Source organism: Bactrocera neohumeralis, chromosome 3 (genome assembly GCF_024586455.1).
Source record: "Bactrocera neohumeralis isolate Rockhampton chromosome 3, APGP_CSIRO_Bneo_wtdbg2-racon-allhic-juicebox.fasta_v2, whole genome shotgun sequence".
Taxonomy (NCBI): Eukaryota; Metazoa; Arthropoda; class Insecta; order Diptera; family Tephritidae; genus Bactrocera; species Bactrocera neohumeralis.
In genome coordinates, this window is record NC_065920.1 from 75878140 (window position 1) to 75905615 (window position 27476).

A 27476-nucleotide genomic window follows, 5' to 3' on the forward strand; every position below is an offset into this window, starting at 1 on the left:
TGTCAGTTGTCAATGGTTGAAACGAGAAAGAAAATGTATGGGAATGTTCCGGTTCCCATCATTGCGACGGTATTCCAGATATGATTACGTTGATCAGTAGTAGTAACTTCAGACATCGTTTTGTACTTCACCAGTAAAATAAACAGCTAACAGATAAATATGCTTTCATTTGTATAAAAAAATATCGGAGATCCAATAATGGGTTGCAATGGAGTGTAGTAATGCTTCTGGTTAAGCAGTTACATTTGTAGAGCTATTCCCTATGTGGTCGGACGAAAGAAATGCCCGACGATTGAAATTTATGACTGCTCAATCCACTAAAAGGGAGACCCCACAATCTGCGCCAACTGCCGTGGGATTAGCCTCCTCAACATCGCGTATAAGGTTCTATCTAGCGTATTGTGTGAAAGAATAAAGCCCACCGTCAGCAAACTGATTGGACCTTAGCAGTGTGGTTTTGATCTGGAAAATCAACAACTGACCAGATATTCATTATGTGCCAAATCTTGGAAAAGACCCATGAAATGAGAATCGACACACACCACCTCTTTGTCGATTTCAAAGCTGTCTTTGACAGGATGAAAAAGAGCTGCCTTTATGCCGCGATGTCTGAATTTGATATCACCGCAAAACTAATACGGCTGTGTAAACTGACGTTGAACAACACTAAAGGCTCCGTCAGGGTCGGAAAGGACCTCTCCGAGCCATTCGGTACCAATCGAGGTTTCAGACAATGCGACTCTCTTTCGTGTGACTTCTTCAACCTTCTTCTGGAGAAAATAATTCGAGCTGCAGAACTAAACCGAGAAGGTACAATCTTCTATAAGAGTGTACATAGTGATATTGTTGTCATTGGCCTAAACAACCGCGCCGTTAATTCTGCTTTCTCCAGACTGAATAAGGAAGGAAAGCAAATGAGTCTGATAGTGAACAAAGGCAAGACGAAATATCTCTTGTCATCAAACAAACGGTCTTCTCACTCTACTCTGGAAGTAAAGTACTCTCTCGACGAACAAAGACCAAACTCTACAAGTCACTCATCATCCCCGTCCTGCTTTATGGTGCAGGGGCATGGACGATGGCAACATCTGATGAGTCGGTGTTACGAGTTTTCTAGAGAGCAAGGACTGTCGAGGAAACGTTGAGTTGTATGAGTTATACGACGACGTTGAAATAGTTCAGCGAATTAAGGGACAGCGGCTATGCTGGCTAGGTCATGTCGTCGAAATGAATGAAAACACTCCGCAATACCTGCCGGAAGAAGCAGAGGAAGAGAAAAACCTCTACTCTGTTGGAAAGACCAGGTGAAGAAGGACCTGGCTATAATTAAATTCTGCAATTGGCGCCTAAGAACGAAAAGGTGGAACGACTGGCGCGCTGTTGTAAGTTTGGCTATAACCACGTAAGCCGTGTCTACCCCAATAAAGAAGAAGAAGATATGAAGAGCTGTTTCGTAAGAAATTATCGTAACGTAAGTTGCACTGCATTAAATGCTTATTTAACTGTCAGATTGCAATAGTACAGTTATATAGTATTTCATCTTATCAAATAAAAAACACGCTTGCGTCTTAAATATCGCTACAACGGCAAATCTCCTGGCAAATCTCCTTAGCTTACTCAGCGGGAGCTTAAGCAGTAATCCTCAATACTGCTTAGATCTAACAATTGACTTCCGAAGTGACTGAAGATTATTTAAATACAGCCAGCTTGGGCAACAGTATCAACACAAAGCCCAGCAAGGCAAAGCCAGGAAGCCAAAAAGCTAAAACAAACAGCAGCTAGCTGCTAAAGCTTCCTTCGGCAAGCCATGTAAATATGTAAGTGTGAGTATAAGTGTTTTTGTAACTACTGTAAGCACTGTGCTAACTAATCCACAAAGCCGAAAAGAACGAGCAAATCCTCAAGCAAATTGAATCTTTTCAACAAGTGGACAACGGCTGGTTGTTGTTGTGCACAAACTTCTCAGAAAATGAAAGTAACACAAAACGCTTTGAAGATATTTGCTTTATTTGAGGAATGTGTTAAAAATAACTTTGAAATAAATTTCACAAATACTCAAAAGCCTGCGTGTCTATTTTGGTTAGTTATCCGGTTCTTCAAGTTTTGCCGGCCAAATTAAGCGTTGAAAAGAGAGCATAAGCTTTATATGAAGAGTATAATTAATTTATATTTGCCTCTATATATAACAACAACAAGGTCGCTGATATACTATTTAAAGCGCTTCAAGTCAGTGCTCGATACTTTCCCAAAATAAATACACTGATTCCGGTAAGGAAAAAATTTTATATATGCATATTAGGGTGAGCCAAAAAAAATTTTTAAAGTCAGTGCTCGATACTTTCCCAAAATAAATGCACTGATTCGGGTACGGAAAAAATATTATATATGTGTGTAAGATATTATATACATATGTATGCACATTAGGGTGGACCAAAAAACAATTTTTTTTAAGTCAGTGCTCGATATTTTCCCATAATAAATGCACTGATTACGGAAAAAATTTTATATATGCATATTAGGGTGGGCAAAAAACTTTAAATTTGTTTTCTTAGATACCGTGAAAATGAAATATGAATTTTTGGCTCGTTCGAAGTATTTCGCGGTCAAATTCCAACCTTAAATCGTAAGAGATGATTTTTATAATTTTTTAGTTTTTTTCACAAATTACAATTTACCATTTTTTTCCTAACTTCGTAAGATATACATATTCAAGTCTAAGTCTAAGGAAAAAAAAATTAAAAAAATTTGACCCACCCTATTACATACATTTATTTAAGGAATCACGTTCCTTTACACGTTTTCAAACTTCGGCACGCATTCATCGTCTTCGTTTCTTGGTTTTCCTTCCGAATAAGCGTAGCTTTATCCACTGCCATGCATCAATGACAAGCGCTCCACAATTATTCACCCACGCAACCAAGCAAAATGCAATGCGAAACAGCTTGCAACGTGCTACAAATTCACACTGTCTACTGTGCGGTGCTTGGCTGCTCAGCTAACTTCTCAGCAAATGGCAAATATTCATGGTGTATAAATAAATTTCCATACATTGTGGTTTGTGTGTGTGTGTATGAGTCTCTCGTTGACACATTTGTATGTATTTATTTCCGTTTATTCACGCACACAATGTTACCCGCAAGTTGCCGAGCGTCAGCCATAAGGCAACCACTTCTTGAGGTTGACAAATGCGTTCTAAGAATTTCATATAATAACCACACTTGTAAATTTATGTATGTAGTTTTATTCGGAAGATGCAGTTATGCTTACAAATGCCGTAATGTAAGCTCTTTAAGTGGCAGTGAGAGGTCCTTTAAACACTTTATATTCTAGCAATTTTTTTCACCCTTAAAGAAACAAAGTAATCTTATTTCAATGGGAAAACATTACCGTTTGCCAACATCTGAGTAGAGCGATCGTTCTTAATATACTTTGGTCACATTATCAGCCGACTGAATTCGTTACGAACGGATTTCAAATATTGCAAACTCTCGAGAAACCGAAATAGCCATCACCTCATATTCCATATCTTAGAGGCTTCTAACTCGTTCCAACTCAATCATGTACAAGTAATCTTCCAAAAGTTTACTCTGAAATTCTCTCCTCCTTCAATCGCATGTCTGTAAGTTTGGACCACTACAAGGCAGAAGCTACTGCTGGTGGCTCTATGCCCTAGATATTTCTCACTCATTCCACAACCATGTACAAGTGACATTCCAAAGTTTCACGCTGAAATTCTCTCCTCCTTCAAACGCATGTCTATAAGCTTAGACGACTGCATCGCAGAAGCTGCTCCTGCTGGCTCTTTCTCCGCTCATAAACCAGCTAGGAATATGTAGACGGGGAGAAATCGCTGACTGAGACTAGGAGGCAAGTTTGGAGGGGAATCTTCTATAAGCAGTTCTGAGTCAAACTTAGCTTTAGAATATTGGATCACTGTATGCAATTCAAGCAGAAGTAACTACTATTAAGGTAGCAGTAGACTTACAGCTCAGAAGTGCAGCTTCTTCCATGGAGGTGAGCACTCACAGTGGCAATATCATCAAGCTAATTTATCATAATGAAGTCGCCGGGAACTGCATAACTGATGAGCTAGCTAAAAGGGACTCCCTTACTCCGGTTAAATCGGAATGGGAACGAGTTGGTTCCCCACACAACCCTGTGGAGGGATGGTTCGCCTTCTCACTTGAGGCATGTCTAAAAGAATCGTTTCTGGCCACTCCCAAGTAAATGGCGCTCAGAGAACTTTTCTTCACTTGCGTAAACTTCTACACATGACTCCGTTCCATCTCGGCTATTCCGCGTAAGCGGTGTCTCACCAATAAAGAAAAAGATGTTGACGACTAGGTACTGCACGACTGAGAGATCCTTCTATCCCAGAGTAGAACGTAGAAGATCTATTGGTCTACTTGCTAAGGTTCATTTGCCGCATCATAGGAGTTCTAATTGAACATTTCTCAAAACGTTCACCTTTTGAAATTGTATTCTTTTAAGCTATCATGAACTGCACCGGAATGGCGGCCAAGTATGAATCCCGCCAAGTTTTTATGCCCTGTTCTAATGTGAACTGTTTTACAATGAGGGCGCTCTGCATTGAAGTGAACAAATAATAATCAGAAGGTGCAAAGTCTAGACTATAAGGCGTAGGTAAAACTTCCCAGCAATTTTTCAAATAGTTTTTACTCTCAAGATGATGAATTTTTGATGAATTGGTGACGGTAGAGTTCTCCATTAATGATTCCAGCCGGTATTAGAAGCTCATAATTTCTGTTATTGTAGCCGCAAAAATTTGCCGAGTTGACAGTCCTTGGCTGGATAAAAATCCGGTCCGTTCCCATTACGTAGACCCGACTATTGTGGGAACGGTTTCGAAACTCAAAATGCAGCACGGTCTTCTGAAACAAATAAATACATACCTAAACGTAATGGAAATTCCGCCATATGACTTTTTGCATTCGTAATGGATCCACTTGTAGTCTCTAAGCTTCAATTCATATGGTTCACCCTTTTGTCTCATGCTCAGAAGCGCTTTATCAGACATTATCATTTAAGGGAACAGTACTAAAAGCAATTCGATTTGGATTGCAAGTATAAAACAATTACTGCGTGCCTTAAGAAATTGTACCAAAAATATCCCATAGAACCAATAACTTCACAAAATAAAGCAGAAATACTTCAAATGAGTAAAGCAGCCTTTAAATTTCTGAACCTTCTCTAATACATAACTAACTAAACTGACGAAACGATAATATAAGTATTTATTGTAACGAAATAGCGATAAATTAGGCATAATCGATGCTTCGTTCGATAGTTCAAAAGCTCAATTTGGGCTTCATCAGGATTCAGCCACCGCAGAACCCTCAACCATTGCATGACTATGTGACCACTTACAGCCACCGCAACAGCCAGCGCTCATTACAAGGCCTGCGAAAAACGACAAAACAAAGGTTCAGCCTTTTCGCCAGCTCATGCAAAATGCACAATGAATAATTACCAATAATGATTTTGATACATTATGATGCCTGCTAACCTTCAGAGTAGTGATTTTACGCCACAACCTCAAATGCAATAAAGCAGAACGGACAAAACAATTCATCCATTTCAATCCATCCATCCAGCAGGCCGATAACTGTTGTAGACAAGCGGACGAAGAGACGTGGAGTAGTCGCTCTGTCGGCCAGCTCTACAAGGAGCCCAACCATACCAGCGTTGAAAACTGCCTGCGCCTAGTCATTAGAGAAAAGTGAGGCGTCCGTCAGGCCCCATCAGCCTCCTTACAAATGAGACGCGCTGAGTTGCGCTTTTGAGTGATTTGTGCTCAATGCACGTCCTTTATTTGTTGGGCATGCAGATGCTGGCTAATACTTACATATATATAAAAAAAATCTATGTATGTGTGGTTTTATGTATGCGCATAGAAACTTTTATACCTTGAACAGCGCATATTAAGTTTCCCACGATGTTTGTCACACCTAAAAGGAAACATCGGAGACTCTATAAAGTATAGCTATGAATGATCAGCATAACCAGTGGATCATATACTGCACAAACTCAGGTCCTTGTATTGCAAACTATTTTATTGGGTAGTCGAAAAAAGTATTTTCGCATTCTGTCCGTCTGTGTATCCATTTAACTAATATTCGCTCTGAAAAAACAATGTTATTGTTTGGGTATCTCTGTGAAAGATGCACTTCGCTCAGGTCGACCTGAAAAAATCAAATTTAAAAGGACCGAATTAACATCATGCGATTCTTTCATCAAATTTTGAAATTTAGAAAAGTCGTAAAACGAAACTCGATTTTGGGTAACTGAATTAACATCTGCGATTCCTTGATGAAACGAAATTGCTGAAGCGAATGGATCAAACACGACAATAATGTGTGAACAAGATCATGGTCCAAGCGTGGTGAAGCTCAACAAATGGTCGCAAAGACAGGATTGTTGCCTAGAAAGGTTATGCTGAGTGTTTGTTGGGATTGGTAAGGAATCATCCACTATGAAATGCTCCAGCCTGGTCGACCAATTCTACATTTTACAACTGATAAGATTGAAGCAAGCAATCGAAAAAAACGGCCTGAACTGATAAACAGAAAGGGCTTCGTCTTTCATGAGGACAACGCTAGACCACACACAATTTTGATGGCTCTGCTCCGCTGGAAGAGCTTGGCTAGAAAGTTATGATGCATCCTCCATATAGCTCTGATCTTACACCAATGGACTACTAGTTGTTTCGGTCAATGCAGAACTTTCTTAATTGAGTAAAATTGGCTTCAAAAGAAGCCTCTAAAAATTACATGTCGCAGTTTTTCGCCGAGAAATCAGAACATTTTTAAACTGATAATGTCTCTAGCAGAAAAATTGCACAAAGTGGTGGATCAAAATGGTACATATGTATTTGGTTCATTAAATTTCATTATAAATATAAAAAACATAAGTTGGAGTTTGACTAGAAATACGAAAAGACTTTTTCGACTACCCTATATTTGTCAAAGGCATCTTCACGAAATTTGGCACAGATTATAATCCCGGGCCTTGCTATAATGTCCGAAGAAATTGTACAGATCGGACTACTATAGCATATAGCTGCTATACAAACTGACTGATTAAACTCAAGTCCTTATATGAAACACTTTTATATTTGACACAGTATCTTCAAAAAAATTGGTACAGAGTATTATCTAAGGTATTGCTACAATCTCCTAAAATACCGTTCGGATCGGACCATTATAGCATAGAGCTGCCGTATAACTGATCGATCAAATTCAGAAAAAATAACTTTTCATACCCCTCTGTGCCCTAAAAAGTTCACCCATGAAGGGTATTATAGCTGTAATTAACATTTTTTTCTTGTTTTTATCTTTCTAGTTATGATTTACATTGTTCTGTGCTATTTGTAATCTGCTATCCAGATATGAATAAGCCAGCTTGCATTATCGCTCTATGCTGTCATATGAAAGTGTGCGTGTGAGTGTGTGTGCTTATGAAATTAATGTCGATTACACATAAATTCACAGATATTGATGGCTTTTGATCGCCAGCATCGGTCATGTTTTGACGATAAAATTTTATTACCTTCAACAGCAAGGGCGTAGAGGTCGCTGGTCGCTCACGTAGTACACATGTCGGTGCCACACCATGTTGCAACAGCTTCGCCTAGGTGAAGGTAAAGGCGTTGAAAGATGCAACTGTTGACTGACAGCTCAAGCAACTAAATAATGCTTATTACAATTGTTTGTTGTCGTTGTTGTTGGGCGGCCTCAAAATGTATAACAATCGTTGGAGTTGTTGTGATGCTTGTTGCATTTGTGCGCAGCTGTCCTCTTTACAATTTCAATTATCGGCTTTTCACACGCCACCGCCGTGAAATGCGTGAAACCATCTACAACCAAACCAACTACAACAACAACACGTAGGTGCGTATTTATGTGCATAGAGCTTGCAACATTCTAGCACTTCCCCACCTTCAGCTTCTACTACATATATCAGTGAGTTTGGACTGGGTGCCAACATCTCAAAGCGCACAAACTACTTTCAATTTCCTTCCGAAAAGGCAGCGAAGAAACAAGATGTTGCATGCATGTATAACACAGTCTGCGTTTTGCAGCCGCTTGGCAATGGCGCTTGTTGTTGCTTCAATAGTTGTAGATACTAGTTGAATTTTAGGCACGGACTTACGAATGACGATATATACATATATATATTTATGTGTTTGTTGTAGTTACCTATTTTGTTGCTCCATTAGATGTTGTTGGTCGCCAAATTTTATATACAGCAATTCATTGCTGTGGCTAAAGGTGAATGTTGCCACACCTTCGCCTTATCGCCGCATAAATTTCGATACTTTTTGTTAGCAATTGTGGCATAGCGTAGATAGACAAGATGAATGAGCCTAACAAAACAACTGAAAGGCAGAGCAGAGCTTTCAAGCTGAAAGTTCATATAAAGCTTACTGCTGCGCCATGGAGCTTAGAACTAATGCTGTCTGCCCCTGTTGACTTGTAACATAAGTGTGGAGCAGGTCCAGTTACTCGAGCAAATTCAACCAGCGGATACCTACAAAGCTTGGAGCTTCAGAAAGGCTTGAGGAAGTTAAGCCAGTCGATAACTACAAATCTCGGAGCTTTGGAAAGGCTTGAGGAAGATCAGCTAGTCGATACCTTAAAAGCCTGGAGTTTTGGAAAGGCTTGAGGAAGTTCAGACAGTCGATACCTTGAAAGCTTCGAGCTTTAGAAAGGCTTAAAACAAGCAAGTAAATATGGATCGTCACTGTGTCGACTAAGGGCTTCTCCGAAATATTTTTTTTAGAAAAGCTTTTCTAATTCGTTAAAATTTGGAAATCAAACAATAAACCGCAATTCTAAGAAGAATTCACTAAAAAAACTGAACCCGGGACTGCCTCAACCAGACGAATCCTGATTCTTACCAGGTCGCAGACTTGGCATTATTCTTCAAAATTATTTGGAAAGCGCTTCCACCGTTACAATAACAACAGCGTCACACAAGCAACACAAAATTTCTACAATAACTTATCCTTGACCTGACTTGACTTAACGGAGGCGTAAGGTCGCAGGTAGTCGTAAGTTTCCCTAATTCCACAAAGTCTCAAAGTTCTCAAAACTGCTTCGATTTTGGTAATATTTGGAAAATTCTACTCTCTTGTGAAACCTAACATTCTACATTATTTTCAAACTCGTGTGATTTTATACTTCACTTGGCAACTCAAAGCCCCCAGGCGGTCGCGTGAATAATTTTCTCGGCCGCAAGTCAACGAGTCAGCATTGGGTGCGTTTGATTTAGCCGATATTTGTAACTTAATTAGGTGCAGCTGTCAGCTACATCGCTATTGTAGGCGTCCACGGAAACTTGTATGTTGTTTTTGTTGTAGTATGGCCGCGCACATGCGGAGTTAGTTGTACTGCAAATTGCAATTTACACTTGCAAAATTAAGCTCCGGGGAGCAGGCTGCGGCGAGGCAGCTGCAGTTGGTTAATTGTGCTGTGCGGTCGGTAGAAGTGTGAATGAAGTGTTATTTTGTGGTTGCGCTGGCGGGATATGTTTGCGGCCAAAATTCGGTACTTAATTATCTGTTTTTCGTACATATCCATAAGCTACTGCAGGGGAGGTAAACTAATATTTAGGCGGAAAAATCACCTAAAGATTTATCATTCTAAAACATTATTTTTAGATGTTGTTTTCTAAATTTTATTTCTTTCTTTTCGTTAAGAATACTACTGACTGAAAACCAGTGTCTAGTAGGATGAAACTTATTAGAAGCAAAAGAGAATGAAAGAAAAATTAAAAGAAAAACTATTTTCGGGCTTTTTTGGTGTCGAAAAGTGGAATAAAGGTGGGATGGTTAAGCTTTTAAGGATACAAAACATATTATCCGGAAAACATATATTCCGGAAAAAATGCAAGTCCTATAGGTAAAAGATAAATAAGAGAGTTGTAGGTAATAAAAAGATCTACAAATTTTATGTTGACGCTGCTATCACATAACTTCACAACATACATATATAAAAAACTCAAGTAACAAAATCTATGTTTTTCTATGACATCACATAACCTCAAAACTAATTCAATTCACAAAATCTATGTTTTTCTATGACATCACATAACCTCAAAACATATTTAAAAAGTTCAAATAACAAAATTTATGATTAAAATCTATGATTTTCTTTCGCTTGTGTATAAAAAATATGTCTTTTCTTTCATGAACTTTTAGGGTAAAGTAACCGTCTTTAATATTTTGAATATATTTTACCCTTACTGGTTGTATCATCAGAGAATGTATATACAGAGAACGTATATTCTGGTATATACGTATATACGTTCTCTGTAATATACGTTCTCTGCTCTTGCAATTCTTGAGCTCAGCATACAGCGCTTTCAAAATGTTCAACTCTCAATGCGAGTGTAGCTCCCAAAACGTTGGTTTGTGTTTTGGATAAAAATGACACAATTTAGCTTAGATAGGAATCTTTTGTGTGTTTCAATAAATAAATATAATGCATTATCTAAAACGCCAGCAAAATAAATATGAATAAATATATATTAAATATATGGACATATATTTAAAGAAGCTGCACCCTAAAGAATTTAAATATACATTTTTTTTTTATTTGAGGACAATGAAACACTCGAACTGTGTATTACAGTGGCTGTCAAACGGACGGAAATGGCTGCAACACTGTTTATGGCGTGGCTAGGCGTAAACGTAACTACGTAGCCGCAAGAAAAATTGCGACAAATCAACCACAGATTGGATACCAAAAAATATGCGGCTACAGAGAGTGTTTTTACAGATATTCAAAGTAGTATCCACTAGTGAGTTTCAAGAAATCGTATTTTTATTCATATAGAATATACATATGCACATTTGAACATATGCTACGAAAAATTGGAGTTGATCCGGCTAATAGTTTCGAAGGTCCCAATCGGCTCCCAAAACTTTAAACTTGAAAAAATATGATTTTTGTTGTTGTAGCGGCAGAATTCTGCTGAGTTAACAGTCCTTGACCGGTTAAAAAAATCTGAGTTAGTTCCGTTTACGTAAACCCGACTGGAATGGGAACGGCAAAACAAAATAATCGCAACTATCGGTCAAGGGTTTCTTGACAATGTGTCGGAGCTTGAACAAATAAAACTTTTCGTACTGATTAACTTCGTCAGCGACACTAGGTGGTTCAGAGAGGGCACGCTGTTTCCAGAGTTGGTGAGGAAAACTTCTCCGAAACGGCTGAATCAACTTGAAATGTTCGCACGACCCCCAGAATATTCATATCTGCTAGGAAATATTCGGAGGAATAAGAGTTTGATAATAACTTCGATTGTTTGAGCCGCTCTGAAATACGGAGGCCAACCGTTGGATGACGTCGACGACAACTTATCTAATCCTTACAACAGATGTTAAGTACCCGTTACAACAACAACAAGGACAGAGGGAAAAGCACGCAGATTGTGCTGACCATCTGCCTAGATGAATATAAAGCATTGTGCTTCCACAGAAGTTTAGTGCGGTCCTTGAGAGGAAGTTGTGTCCCATTTATCGAAGAGAACCTCCATATATATCTGCCTTTAAAACTATTTCCACCTCATTGTGTAAGAAAACTCAAATCGTTCATATAATTTAGTGCATTTTATTTTATTTTGTTATAATTTTTTCCAGAAAATTGTCATTGCTACTTTATAAACTAATTGGATCAACTTTAAAATACTATATTAATAATTTTAGAAATTTAATATTATAATATTATTTTATTAATTATTAAATTTGATTTAGCCTGAATATGCATTTATACAGATTGGTTATTATGTACTTAATTGAATGTTTTGTTACTTCCCACCGCTAAGTACTTATGTAACGTTGAAATTTTACAACTGACATTTCTAGCAAATATTATAAGTTTATATTTTTTATAAACGTCAAGAAAAAATATGTTTCTTGAGTGATAACTGACTAATAGGTTACCAATCACACAGAATCATCAAAACGTAAACAAGAAATTCAAGAAAAAATGGTAAGATTGGATTAAAGATATTTTCGTAAGAAAAAACACTCGCTCAAGTAACACACTTTAAAAAAATCGTCTAAAAGCATTCTAAAACAAACATTGTTTGAATTATTTTTGGATTATTCTATTTTTTTTTAATTCTTGGCTCCGGGTGAAAAGACGTCATTCAGGTTTTTGAAATGAAAACAGGTCAACTGTGCTTTGAGCTATGAATTTTGTTATAGGTATTTGATTATCATTGCCAGATCGTTACAAATATTTGGAATTGATTCAAATATTTTTGAATTATTGGTTGGTTCACTAAGTAATTTGACAAATTGAATTTTTCAGTAATCTCTCGAGTATTTATTCGACGATTTGCGTCAACTAACGACTATGTTACCAACAACAGCTTCTAAAGACCTGCCAACACGGCAACCTCGTCCCGGAAGACGGTTTAAAGTCGTTGTTGATAACATAAGATCATTCAAGATCGATATTTGGCGGATCGAAATTTTGCAAACCAATTTTGGCCTTGGCATTCAATCAACACCATTGGCGTTCCGTACACATCATATAATTTTCGCATTGCTTGAACTGCATTTTAACATTTTTTTATAGTAAAAGTGGAAAATATGCCAATAATGTTGATATCGAACTTCAATCTTCAAAATTCAAAACAAAAACTATATCAACAAATTTATTAAATTTCTTTGCACACAAACTTTGCTATATCAGCTGTTCAAATATTTAACGTTATATCGTTTAAGTGCGAAGTTGGCTGCGGCACAAACTCGATAAGTTCAGCTGTTGTCATCAAACGAAATTACTTGGTGAACGACCCAATATCATAGACGTTTTAAGTAGTTGAATTAACAACAAAATATTGACATTAAAAATAATTTTATTACTATTTTAGTTAAACTGTAGACTTAGCTTAGGCTAGGAAGTTTTGTGTAGGCATAATTTCAATAAATATAATACAACTTAGAAGAGAAATTTTTTCACACTTTCTCTAAGTTTTGTCTGTTCGAGACGCATTTAGGCAACAAATAAACTTTTTTTCTCTGTTTTCAAAATTTCATTGTTATTTTAGTTTATTTTATTTATTAATTTATTTAATAGTTATACTTTACTTTTACTAAATACAATGATTAAGTCTTTTAATCTTTAGTGCGTACATTTGCTTAGCTACAATAATATTTAATTTACATGCAAGAGATTTTCGCTTAGTTAAGTAGTTAAGCAATGTTAATATTAGATTAGTCATCATTTAACTCATATTTTTTACAGTGTAATTGTCGCGCAATATACCCAGCAGCAGCTGCGCGTCTTTCATAAGAAACCCATGTCGAGCGCCGTGTAGAGCGCGCGTATATCACTGTGCGACGATATGCGCCAGAAGGGGAAATTGTACGTCTTCGCCGCGTTCTCCTCCTCCGTGCCATCGCCGATCACGACGTAGGTGCCCTTGCGCCCGAAACGCGTCATAATGCGCTCGAAGCAGGTGTCGTGGCCTGCAAGCAAAACGAAAAGAAATTTTGTTTAAAAATAAAGTAAATAATAGTGCATTATTGTTGTAATCGAACACTCACCGATCTTGTGTGCGCTGTAGATATTTTCAATGGAAAAGATGCCGCCGAGCCCGAAGAGCAGTACTTTTGCCAAGGCGGGCGCCAGCTGTGTCTGCGTCACCAACACATTCACGCAATTCTCGCGTTGCGCAATCATATTCAGACACTTGGTGGCCAGCGAGGCCCAATTGTCGGTGGCCATCTCGATGTCCGAGCGTATTTGCAGCCATGCGTCGCGCTTCTCGGGACCCAACAGGCCGCCAACACTGTGAAAATAGGAAATGAACAGTTAGTAAACAAATATTTCTTTAGTGATCGCAATAGCGGTACTCACTTTCCCCTGTAGGTGTTGTAGATCTCCTTGATTTTGCGATATCTGAACGCCAGTTTGCGCATCCAATCGACGCCGCCACGCACGCCGGTCGGCAGGCAGAGATTTGGCGGAGCGCCAGGTGGCGCACCGGAATGAAAACCGTCCGTCGCGAAATTGTAATTGCTCAGATCCTGCCCGTTGTCGTCGGAGGACACATCATCGATGTGCACCTGATCACATTCCTCGATTTCGTTGAAGAAGAAATGTGTGTCGGCCATGTTGAAGACCATCTCCTCCATGCGGAAGGCGATCGTCAGCAACGTGCTTTGGTCTTTGGTGTAGCGATTGGCGAAGGAACCGGAGAGTAGCGTATGGAAAATGATGATCGTCTCATCCAGATCCCAGATAAAGACGCGTTCTGGCGGCTTGGCTGCATCACTGTTCGGTGTGTCTGATGTGGTGCTGCGCGTTGGACTCGGCTGCTGATGGCGTCTTCCACGCGAGCGCCCACTCTTGCTGGTGGGCGTGCTCTTGGCATGTGCCGCCGACGCGGCCGCCGTGGAGTTTGTGCTAAGCGTTGCCGCGGCAGCATTTGGTGAGATCGGCAGCGGCGAATGCGGTGAATGTGTGGCATGCAACACCGGTGTGGTCGAGTGCGTGTCTGTGGGACTCTCGGACAAATTGGAAGCGCCCACATGAAAGCCATGACTGGCAGCACTGGAACTGGGCGAGCTGACGGCGGCGTATGGTGAGTAGCTGGCTGGGTTGTAGTAGTTGCCGTACTGATCGTTGTAGTAGCCACTATAGTCCTGTTGCGCCGCCGCTGCTGCTGCAGTGCCGAATTGCGCGAAATTGTTGTAGCCGTAAGCGGTCGGGTAGAGCTGTGAGGAATTGTTGTTGCTTGCCGCAGTGGCGTACGATGAAGTTAAGTACGGCGAACTGGGTTCAATTTTGGTAGCGGCACGCGCCGCAGCCGTTGTGTAGGGTGTGCCGTAGGTGGAGTAGAAGGGTGGCGTATACTGTTGCATGCTGTTATAGTAATTGTAATAATCGTGTTTGCTGGTGTCGTATGCGGCCGCCGCAGCTGCTGCTGCAGCTGATGAATTCACCGCCGCCATGGCAGCGCTGGAGGAGGAGTTTGTACCAATACCCGCCACACTGTTCTCCATGCCACTCAAACCGCTGACACCGACCGATGAGCAACTGTAGATAGAGCTGTTGGCTGGCACGCCACCATTGCCCGTCATTACGCTACCGCCATCCAACTGTGCAGCGTTGCTACCGCCCAGCCCAGACTGCGTCTCAATCCCAGCGCCGCCAGCATTCACATTAGATGTGCCACCACTGCCGCCGCTATTATTTAGACCCGGACTGCGATTCTCCGACTTTACAGATGTCAAATGCGTTTCAGTTGGCAGCCAGTGCGACATTCCCTACGCCACCGCTGCCAGCCACACCAACACCTAAGTCGCCATGTCGTCCCGCGCCTGTAGCTCCCGCATTACTTAGACCTGTTGTAGCATCGACTCCGCTCGATGCCCCTTCAGCCGTCGCGTGTGGATGCTGATATGTGGAGAAACTACTGCCGGGCGACTGCGTGAATGAAGCGGCAGCAGCTGAGTTAAGTGAAGGGTAGGCGCTTAGTCCGGTTGATAGGCTGCAGCTTGAATTCAGGTTGGGCGCCGCATTGTAGTGGCCGCTGAGTGACGCCAGCGAAGTGATTGTTGGTTGCAGCGGCTGTGATTGTGGTGGCAGCGTCAGTGGGCTGCATTGACCGGACGTAGCGGAGGAAGCGGCGCCAGCTCCGCCCAGCGGCGACTGTGTATGTGGCAGGGAGTGAGGATGAAGTTGTGAAGTATGGTGTTGAGGCTGCTGTGACTGTTGTTGTTGTTGATGTTGCTGTTGCTGCTGATGATGCGGCGATTGAGCAGTGGTTTGAGAACAAAGGCTGGAATAGAGAAAATAATATTTTTTTTTAGAAATTTACGGTATGTGGGCTTTGTTTTATTGGTATGAATTAAGAAAGGACCAATATAAGTAATACAACTCAACTTTACATTAGAGTTATAAGCGGCGCTAAGCTATATAACACACTGCCCAAGTATTACTCCCTAAATCTGACCAAATTTGACTCGAACTAGTCCCCTCAAACTGCGTCCATAAGCCAAATGGATACAAAAATCCCTAAAATGGTATAACCCTTCTTTAAATTCGTGGGCAGTTTTATCCTCATACGTCAATATACATATGTGTGTTTTGGGAAGTCTACTTTACCACGAATACAAGTATTTGAGTGTCACAAAGCATTCAGTGAAGTTCGTGAAGTCATCGACACTCATCTCATGCGTGTCGTTCAACCATCTCGGTTAATGGCGACGAATGGCATCGAAAGAGTTAAAGAAACAGTGTTTGAAAGTCGTCGTGTTGCCATCAGAGAGACAGCAGAGGATCTCAACATCGCTTTTGGATCTGAATTTGGATCTAAGTACCTTTTGGTTTATGTTTTGCTTCAGTGCTTCATCGCTAGACTCGTACCAAGTGATCGGAATGTTTTGCAAAAACGACGTGGAGTGGAGTTCGCTAAAAGGATGCTTGAGTGTTTAGAGTCCATTCATCAAAGACTTCATTACTGTTGATAAACGTGTGTTTAAGAAGATGAAACTGTTCAAGAACTTAGCGCCTGACGCTCAAGAATCAGCCGAAACAAAATCAAAATTCGCTGAAGACACTAAAACGAGCTTACCGGAGGCTTGTAACATTGACGTGGAGTCGAGTTCGCAAAAGAGATTCTTAAGAATTTAAGAGTTCGTTAATCAAATGATGCCTTTGAGAAAATAGTGATGTGACGTGGATTTGAGAAGATGAAACTGTTCAAAAATTTATCTCAAGAATTAACCGAAACTGTAAAACTAAAATTCGGTGAAGACACTGAAAGCGATCCCAGCCGAGGCTTATAACAAGTGTGTATATGGAGAACTTGATTAAGCGTCAGTATACTTGTATTGGCTCAAAAGGAGCCTCTTTAAGAGATAACAAATATTTGAGTTAGAATTCATGAAAGTTTATTTTTTAGATGTCAGTCCAGACCTTAGTTGGATATATCGGGTGATTTTTTTGAGGTTAGGATTTTCATGCATTAGTATTTGACAGATCACGTGGGATTTCAGACATGGTGTCAAAGAGAAAGATGCTCAGTATGCTTTGACATTTCATCATGAATAGACTTACTAACGAGCAACGCTTGCAAATCATTGAATTTTATTACCAAAATCAGTGTTCGGTTCGAAATGTGTTTCGCGCTTTACGTCCGATTTATGGTCTACATAATCGACCAAGTGAGCAAACAATTAATGCGATTGTGACCAAGTTTCGCACTCAGTTTACTTTATTGGACATTAAACCAACCACACGAATGCGTACAGTGCGTACAGAAGAGAATATTGCGTCTGTTTCTGAGAGTGTGGCTGAAGACCGTGAAATGTCGATTCGTCGCCGTTCGCAGCAATTGGGTTTGTGTTATTCGACCACATGGAAGATTTTACGCAAAGATCTTGGTGTAAAACCGTATAAAATACAGCTCGTGCAAGAACTGAAGCCGAACGATCTGCCACAACGTCGAATTTTCAGTGAATGGGCCCTAGAAAAGTTGGCAGAAAATCCGCTTTTTTATCGACAAATTTTGTTCAGCGATGAGGCTCATTTCTGGTTGAATGGCTACGTAAATAAGCAAAATTGCCGCATTTGGGGTGAAGAGCAACCAGAAGCCGTTCAAGAACTGCCCATGCATCCCGAAAAATGCACTGTTTGGTGTGGTTTGTACGCTGGTGGAATCATTGGACCGTATTTTTCAAAGATGCTGTTGGACGCAACGTTACGGTGAATGGCGATCGCTATCGTTCGATGCTAACAAACTTTTTGTTGCCAAAAATGGAAGAACTGAACTTGGTTGACATGTGGTTTCAACAAGATGGCGCTACATGCCACACATCTCGCGATTCTATGGCCATTTTGAGGGAAAACTTCGGAGAACAATTCATCTCAAGAAATGGACCCGTAAGTTGGCCACCAAGATCATGCGATTTAACGCCTTTAGACTATTTTTTGTGGGGCTACGTCAAGTCTAAAGTCTACAGAAATAAGCCAGCAACTATTCCAGCTTTGGAAGACAACATTTCCGAAGAAATTCGGGCTATTCCGGCCGAAATGCTCGAAAAAGTTGCCCAAAATTGGACTTTCCGAATGGACCACCTAAGACGCAGCCGCGTTTAACATTTAAATGAAATTATCTTCAAAAAGTAAATGTCATGAACCAATCTAACGTTTCAAATAAAGAACCGATGAGATTTTGCAAATTTTATGCGTTTTTTTTTTTTAAAAAGTTATCAAGCTCTTAAAAAATCACCCGATACTTTCAGGTATGTTCAGATCTTAGTTGGATATTCTTTCCGGTTACATTTTTTTCAAAACATCAATTTTTTACAATTTTATTTTGGTGGAAACACTGAGTTTGAGAAATTATGGTTCCAGATCTGGATTAAGTTACAGATCAGAACCGAAAACCAAATATGTAAGCGTTTTAGTAATATTGTGATAAAAATTTAGGAAGAAGGCTCAAAAGCTATATATCCCTCGAGTGGGATTACAGTTTCTTCATTCGATTTAGAAATGTTTCAATGAACTATATTCATCTTTCCAATACTATTCTTCAACGCTAAAAGTATAATATATTCCTCTAAGCGCTTAATTAACATTTTAATGGAATTTATCAAATAAGTAATCAAATAATTTGACTGTTTATATTTTATAGGCCTCTCGTATCTGTATATTTTCATTTTGATCTACTCTACAGACAAATCACCAAATTGGACTTAATGTGAGCTGAAGTCCCACAAGCCAAATGGGCTAATAAAGAATTATTACCCAGAGTTCCAAGAATTGCTAGTGAATGGCAGTGAACTATGAGAAAACCGGACACAAAGAATGGTAAATAAAAATAAATAAAATGCTTAAACGTTAAACGTAAAGAAATAGAAAAAAAAATAAATAAAACAAAGGGAAGGATAGAAGTAAAGTAACAAAACGCTGGAGATGTCGCCAACGACGGCAACGAAAATGAGCAATAAAAAATCAATAACTCTTGGCACAAACATAAAAATCAACATAAACGCTAACAACACTAACAATAATAAAATAAATACAACAACCATAGCGCACAAAGAGTGAAGTGGCGTGGAGAAAAAACTAAACGAAATGGAAAGCCTGAAAAGGAAATTAAAAATAAACACTTGAAACATGCATGTCCAGCAGAAAAGTCAAGTGTGCCATCCTTAAGCCGAGCGAAAATAAAACGGTGAAATACTGTAACACACATGTTGCTATGTGCAGATGTGTTGTAGATTATTTGTATGTATGTATTTATACGTGGGCGCACACTTAGATTGCTGTCAAGTGCCTCTAGCGGCGGTTTTAGAGCCTACAGGCTCACGTATACATTTCTACACACACATATATATATGCACAAAAAATTAAACTAAATAGGCGAAACTATGCAGAATTACAATAAAAAATTGTAAAACTCTGCGCATCCTAATCATCTGCTTCGGTCCCATTTAGCGACACACTTGACTTGATCCGTTGCCCGTTTGGCTGGACCGTGCCGCGCTGGCGACCACGTGTGAACATGTGCGCGGCAAATGTTGCCTTTTTATCTTCTGCCGTTTTGGCCGAAATTTGCCACAAGGCATACACAAATAATTTTAGTTTTTTTATTTTTATTATTTCTACCTTCCACTATACACTATATGAGATACAAGTACTATAACCTATAATATATGCATGAAGATGAAGTGAAGTCTAAAAGTTGTATTTAAAGTCGATTGATGACGGTTATAAATTTAAGTGACATTAAGCATATACAAACATATGTACTTATGTACAAAGACACAAAGACATACATATGTACATACATACATACACATTTTGTATACATCGGTACTATACCACTAGCGGATAATTTTATGCATTCAACTGGATGATGATGATGATAATAACTCCAGTTAGAAATTATTGACCGTTGACCGCTAAACATCATATCATGTCAGGTTGATTGAAATAATTTTGGATACTACATAAATGTAAAGAGTGGTTCATAAAAGGCTTCCTATAAAGAGTGATCCATTTCGAGGTTCCCTACTTTTTGAAAAGAAAAAACACAGAAACTTCAAATCTAATACGGAATGTTTATTATCATTCAAAAGAACATTATTTGGCATTTATTTTTTGAAGATTATCGCTTTCTAATGTTGGCCACACAGGAAAAAGTCTAACGATGTGATATCACTTGATCTTGTTGGCCAATCGACCAACCCAAAACGTGAAATTATCTGCTCACCGAAGTGTTCTCTCAATAAATCCATTGACTGATGCGATATGTGGCAAGTGGCGACGTATTGATGAAACCAAATGTCGCCGAGATCACGAGCTTCAATTTCAGACATCAAATAGTCGGTTATAATTGCGCGATAACGATCGTCATTGAAGGAAACGTTCTCACCGGCATCGTTTTTGAAGAAATATAGATCGATGATTCCACCGGCCCACAAACTACCGCAAAACCTTTGTTTTTTCTGGATAAAAAGAATCCCTTCAGGTTGTTCTTCGTCCCAAATGCGGCAATTTTGCTTGTGTGCATATCCTTTGAGCCAGAAATGGGCCTATTTGCGAAACAAAATTTGGCTCAAAAACGTCGGATTTTCTTGGAAATTTTCAAGAGCCCGTAGAAAACGATGTCGCTTGGGAAGGTTGGTCGGGCAGTTCTTGCACAAGCTGAATTTTGTACGCTTTCAATTTAAGATCTCAACGTAAAATGCGCCAAGTCGTTCCATACGTCAGTTCGAGTTGCTGCGAACGACGCCGAATCGAGTCTCCACGGTCCAAACAATACTGAACATAAATAGCATGACAACTTCGAGTATAAAAAGATCTTTCTTTTGATTTTGATCTGAACAACCTTTCCGGAGATTGCTCCGTTGGCTTGGGCAATAAGCCATGCCAAATGATGTAAAGATAATATATCGAATAAAATAGTTTAGCACGCAAGAACTTGATTATGATCGTGAAGTTCGTATGGGTGCTGCATGCTATAGTAATCCGATATATTTGTGGTCGGTCCCAACCAATAAGCAGGCTTTTAGGATGAAAAGGAGGTCTGGAAATCTTAGATTACGATCTCAGAATCAAATCCTGATCTCAAAAACAGGTAGCCATGTCTAAATCAATTATCGCTTGTTTTTTAAAACCCCTAGTTAATGTTAGAAATAAATTCCTAGCTATCTTCGGCTACTTGAAATCTTAGCATACATACATATATGGAACTAATTATTTATTAGGTTGGCCGAAGGAGAAGCGTTGTCATTGTCGAAATTTTGTAGATGAATAACACGAAAAAATGTCTCCAATAAGCTTTTGGTATTTTTCTATAACCCTTAAAAGCTACAATTTCAAAAATATCAGGACACTCACTGAGGATGAGATAGGAGCCACGACCAAGGTCGAAGCTTTTGCACGCCTTTTTTTTAGCAAAAGAGCAACGTTAACCAAATATTCAACCAATATGTTGAGGCTCATATCAATAGTTGGGTATTTATTAGTGCTGCTCCCAAAGCCACAATTAACGCTGGATGCGTCATTTTGATGCACTATCGTAGGACATCATAATCTTGCAATGCCGTTTCATTTGTGTTCTCAATAAAACTACTTTTAACCGTTATGCTCTTTGTGGTCAGCATTTCAAGGTTTGATGGTTGATAGGTGCGTAATTTTCTGTGTCTGGCTTGTGATAGAGCAAGGTATTCCAGAGAAAGTTTCCAAGTAAAGTGGAAAAGAGTTTCACAGAAAGTCCAAAATAGTTTCCGTATTTCATTCTAGATTGCAGGTGCGGCAAAAACTGTTATATGACAGACCCATTTTTAGCGCTTGCTCTCCAAAAGACCAGTGACCCTTTTACTTTAGTATCTGTAAGTCTTTTTATACTATTTCTAGACCTATTTAATAAGCGTTTGGTTTTATCCTGTCATACCTAGACCATATCTGCTTTTGCTTCTTGCAGCTCGTTATAGACTTCCATTTGCTCTGAGCTATTTGTTGGTTCAAAAAAGAAAGACTCAAAAGCTTCATTTTAATCGTTTAAAGGCGCACCTAGCTTTGCTTAGACTCAATCTGTGGTGTCAACAAGGAAAGCAATGCCGCCTGCCTATATAAGGTTGCTTTACTATATGTATCCCCCCTAGTTTTTGTATTGAACTCCACAGGACTTCAATATACCTAGTACTTCCGGAAGATGCTGGCTGAGTTTGGTAGATGGATATAACTCTACAGGCTTTCTCTATACCTAGTACTTCCGGAAGAGGCTGGCTGAGCTTGTTAGACGGATCGAAAGAGAGATGTCAAGATCATTGGAGTATTCGAACATACTTATACCGACAAAGTCTAAACCAAAACCAGTCTATAAAACAACTACCAATTAACTCCTTGAATATCCAATAATATTTTTGGTAGATATTTCGCGTATATACTACATACTTACATATATAATTAAATAGCTCTCAGAAAAAATATGACTGATTTAAATCATTTTGACTAATAATAATTATTTTTTTGACACTATAAGATTTTTCGATACTCAAGCCGCTGCTGTGCCATTCAACTGACTGTTACGCGATATGACAATTAATCAACACACTTTAGCAACAAAAAAAAACATCTAACACAACAACAATGATAACAACATGTAGTAGGAAAGGAGCGCCGAGAAAGAGTTTGACGCTAGCCATGAAGAAATTTGTTATAATTTTTCAAAATTAGAAACTTACAGCTAATTGAGGGGATAAAAACAACAACACCAACAACAAACACGACTAATCATTTTAGAATGACATGGCAATGAGACTCCCGAAAAAAGTTGCTTGTGACATTTTTACAATGGAATCTGACACCTGCATGCTGTGGCGTGTGGTTGACGAGGCAAGCACACAAGCACACAAATACACATTCATACATACATACATCCATAATTATATGCATACACACAATTACATAACTGAGCAATCTGCATAAGTCACCGTATATGAATGAAATTTGTCATCTGCCGCAATGTGGGAGAAAGGGTGTTGAGGTGGACTCTTGTGCGCTCCGTTTACACACACACTCACATACATATCAATAGGTACCGTTAAACGATGAGCATGGGAAAATATCTGACATCGTTTTTCTTGCTACTAAAATTGGTCTGACAATCGTTTGATTCAATTCTGCTCAGCTGCTTGCCGGCCTGCACTCTGTACCCCCTTCCTGCTCGGCTGTGTTTGTCTCGTGCGCTACTTCTACATATATGGATACACATACATACATATGTATGTAAATATGCATAATTGTTCGATGATAAATGAAGTTCATTGTCGTGCCGCTGTTCGATCATATTTTAGTTGTTGCCATTTGTTGTTGTAATTTGATGCATAGGTGCCGTAGCTAATGCTGTTTGTTGTTGTAATGAAATTCAATAAATGTCTCCAAAGCGTCAGAAATATGAGTGGGAAAATTGTACGGCTTCATTTGGTTACAAGCAACATTAGTCTATGCGTGATTGTGTATATGTGTGTGTTTGTATAATCATGTTATCGCTTGTATGTATGTACATACATAAGTATGTATAGAGCTGTGGCGGTGATTAATTTAGTTAGGTGAAATTTAATAGCTAATGAAGAGTTATTGAGGACTTTTATTATTATTTTTATGTTTTTTGTATGAAAATACAGCTGTGCGTAAAATAAATGAAACCGAATGCTTATTACATTCGTGTAAAATATTGTGAGAAATTAATAATTGTTGCAGCTTTCATGGATGTGACACTTATTTGTTAATTTTAAAAATAAAAAAAAAATTTAAAAATATTTTTGAAGCGTTTCCAGACTAACATTTTTGGAATAAATATTTCTTTTTACCAATTTTGTGTTTAGTATATGTTGAATAATTGTACAATGCTGGTATTTGCTATATGTAAGATCTGATCAAATTTGACCCGGACTGCTCCACTGGAGTCTAGTATACTATGAATTATTGTACAATGCTTGTATTTGCTATATGTATAATCTGATCAAATTTGACCCGGACTGCTCCACTGGAGTCTAGTATATTATGAATAATTGTACAATGGTTGTATTTGCTATATGTTGAATCTGATCAAATTTGACCCGGACTGCTCTACTGGAGTCTAGTATATTATGAATAATTGTACAATGCTTGTATTTGCTATATGTAAGATCTGATCAAATTTGACCCGGACTGGTCTACAGCGCGTTAATCGAATCGACAAAAAAAGATCGATATTTTAATAGATTGGTGCAACCGTTTATAATCTCTATATGTCAATTAGTGTGTGTTTGGAAGCAGTTTATATAGAACCCGAAAGATCTGTCTGGTGATTTTTACATTGAAACTTGTTTTTTTTTTGAAATTTTGTGTTTCCGATGCAATCCCGGCTACGTTGTTGTTGAAAATGTTGCAGAGTATCTTGGAGTGTCTAGTATTTTACGAACCCAAGTTTTTCAGTAGCACAAAGCATTCAGTGAAGGTCGTGATATCATCGAAAACTTGCCGCTTGCGAGTTGTCCATCCACCTCTGTTAACCACGATCACCGATAAAGGTACAAAAACGGTGCTTGAAAATCGCGATGTTGTCATATTAGAGATAACAGAGGAGCTCAAGATCTCTTATGGATCGACTGAACATATTTTGGTTAATGTTTTGGGCAATGTTTTGGGTATGAAAAGCGTCAATGCTACACACACATTTTGCCAAAATTACATTAAGAAGATGTCGTAAAAGAGATACCTGACAAGATAACTGGGGATCCTACATTCAACGAGCAGAGCATTACTAGTGGTGAGTTTATGAAAATGGCGTAGAAACTGTTCAACAATCTAAGGAATGGCGCTCTAAAATTGAGCCAAAACCGCAAAAATCAAAACTCGTTGAAGACACTGGATTCTATCTCAACCGAGGCTTATAACAAGTAGATAGGAAATTGAATTAACCGTTGGCATGCTTGTATTGGCTGAGGAGCCTATTCTAAAGACGATAATAAAGATTAGTAATAAATTGTGTGGAGTATGGAGCCATGTGTAGAAGTTCACGCAAGCGAGGAAAGTTCTCTGAACGCCATTCAATTGGAAGTTGCTAAAAACGATTATTTACATACGGCTCAAGCAGCTCACGACTTCCGAGCTTAGACCAAGTATCATCTGGGAAGCCAAAAAACGTCCGTTTGAAGGCGAACTAAAGTGAGAAGTACTCCCCAGGTTTGTGCGCTGGGTGGGGAACGCGCCACGTAAAAAAAACACCCTCAATGAAGAGGACACAAAAGCATCGGATGATAGACCCCTTCAAACTCGGTGTCTACGCCAATAAGGAAGAAGATTAAATTGTGTGAAAATAGAGTTTTTTACAGTCCAGACCTTAGTTGGATATACTTTCAGGCGTGTTCCGGTTACATGTACTCGACTTTTTCTGTCACTCCGGCTCATAATTGTTCATATATATAACAATATATTAAGAATTTTATACAAATATCTTATCATATATACATACATACATAACTAAACAACAGCACACATGACCCATACAAAGACAAACGCCTTCGTTCCCCATTATTGTAACTTTTTCGTTTCAGCATACTAATCCCTTAAGTAGTGGGCGCATCCTGCATCTTGCCGAAGCATCTGCAGCAGGTTTCTATAGCCTACACAGACACATAGTATATGGTATATTCCACAAACGTATGCGCATGCGCAGGCGTTAAGTGTTAAGCGCATTTCAAATGCTTAGAATTCTCTTCTTTTTTTTTGCTTTAATTTTTTCTAGCCTTATTTAAATGCCCTACGCCTGGCTCTCGTGAAGTGTTAAAAATACTGAGGTTGTGTGACACTTTTTCTTTACATTTATTCTATTTGGTGTCCTTTTTGTTTTCTGATTTCACTCGTAAACCGCTTAGGCGAACAAGTACGGCAACGAGTGCGTGCTCGTAGCAATTGAAAAGTGTTTCGGAAGATTTGTGACATAAATTTCTATGAATTTCTTACACATGTTCTTTAACGGGCGAGTGCTTGGTTTTGTAGGCGTGTGAGTGTATGTGTGCGTATGCAAAATGTGAAAAGAACAGGCAGTGTTTCTGTGGAATTTCTAAGCATTTTGTTACACTTTTTCTTTACAAATTTGAGATTAATATTATTTGTTTTAAGTGCTCATAAGGTCGTAAGTGTTTTTACTTTTCCAAGTGTGCTGTAAAAGTATGCGCGCATAATCGTTGAAATAATTATAAAAAAATCAATTTATTGCTCATGTGTTGCTGGTTTTTGGAAATATTTGAAGTGGTTTGCTTTTTATGTTATGATTTTAAGCTGTGAATTGTATTGTAAAATAATTAAAGTCACCAAAAAAATTTTTTTAGGTGCCACTTTGACTGTTATTTACGGATTTTTTAATCGATATTTGTTAGAAAAATATAGTTTTTCGTTTATGTGCGAGACATTAAGACTGCAAAAAAGTTCCACGAAAAAGATGACCGCTGATTATTCAAGAAAAATGTAACTTAAATACCAAAATTATCTGAAAAATTTTTCTTTACCCTTCTTTTCAATTTTTCTAGAATACCAAAATTACCTAAAAAATATTATTCTTTACTCTACTTCCCGGTTTTGATATTTCAGAAAACGTAAATAAGAAGAAGTAAATATCTACAATCAACAGTCAAACATGAATAAAAGCTACCAAATATTAGAGGTCAAACACCAAAAACCTCAGACATTATTTTTAATGTTCGATTCCTCAAAATTTGGTGAGTTGCGAATAGAACAAACAACTCGTGTAAACGACGTACTATATTCGCACAATGAAAGCATATAACAAAGTTTTATACCATTTCAATGAGGTATCCATAACCGCCTGGAATAGATGGTATACCAATAGAGCACTACTATGGAACCTGATGTACGAGGACACCTAAAAAATATGAAAACAATCGCATATGCGGACGACATCATAATAGTAGCAGGCGCTTAACATCTGGATGACCTCGAGATTAAAAGCAATGGCTGCATGAAAGGTTTGCGCCGATAGATTGCTATCATGAGTCTAAAGCTGGCTGAGCAGAACACAGAAGTCTTGCTCATAAGCTCCGGGAAAAGTGAAGCACATGTATGTATGAAAATGCCATAAGAGAAGATGAGATAACTTCATGGCCACAGTTGAAGTACTTTGGTGTAATAGTGGACTCAAGTCTAAAATTCAAGGAATACTTGGCAAATACAACATGTAAAGCAAAAAAATCTATAATGCTTTATCTAGAATTTTGGCAATTTAAGGTTGTGTGCGTTCCAGCCGAAGATTTTTAATAGCAAAGGTAATGTGTTCAGTCATACTGGGCCCAATACAATACATACTTGTATACAAATATCGTCATGAATTTAGTGCATATTGTCCGACGTGTATAGAGTGAAACATACTCTATCATTGCCCTCGGTTTTCAAGTATAAGGTAAAAGCTGA

General features: G+C 38.7%; 1 protein-coding gene across 1 annotated transcript in view; it reads right to left on the bottom strand.

The window, feature by feature from the left end:
• Positions 1–11616: 11616 nt before the first annotated feature.
• Positions 11617–27476, bottom strand: part of LOC126752253 (developmental protein eyes absent) — a 28535-nt gene continuing 12675 nt past the window's right edge. Inside the window, 4 exon segments of the mRNA XM_050462927.1 lie at positions 11617–13507; positions 13586–13830; positions 13899–15311; positions 15313–15825. Of these exon segments, the coding sequence (XP_050318884.1) occupies positions 13326–13507; positions 13586–13830; positions 13899–15311; positions 15313–15825 (2353 nt within the window). The 3' untranslated portion in view covers positions 11617–13325.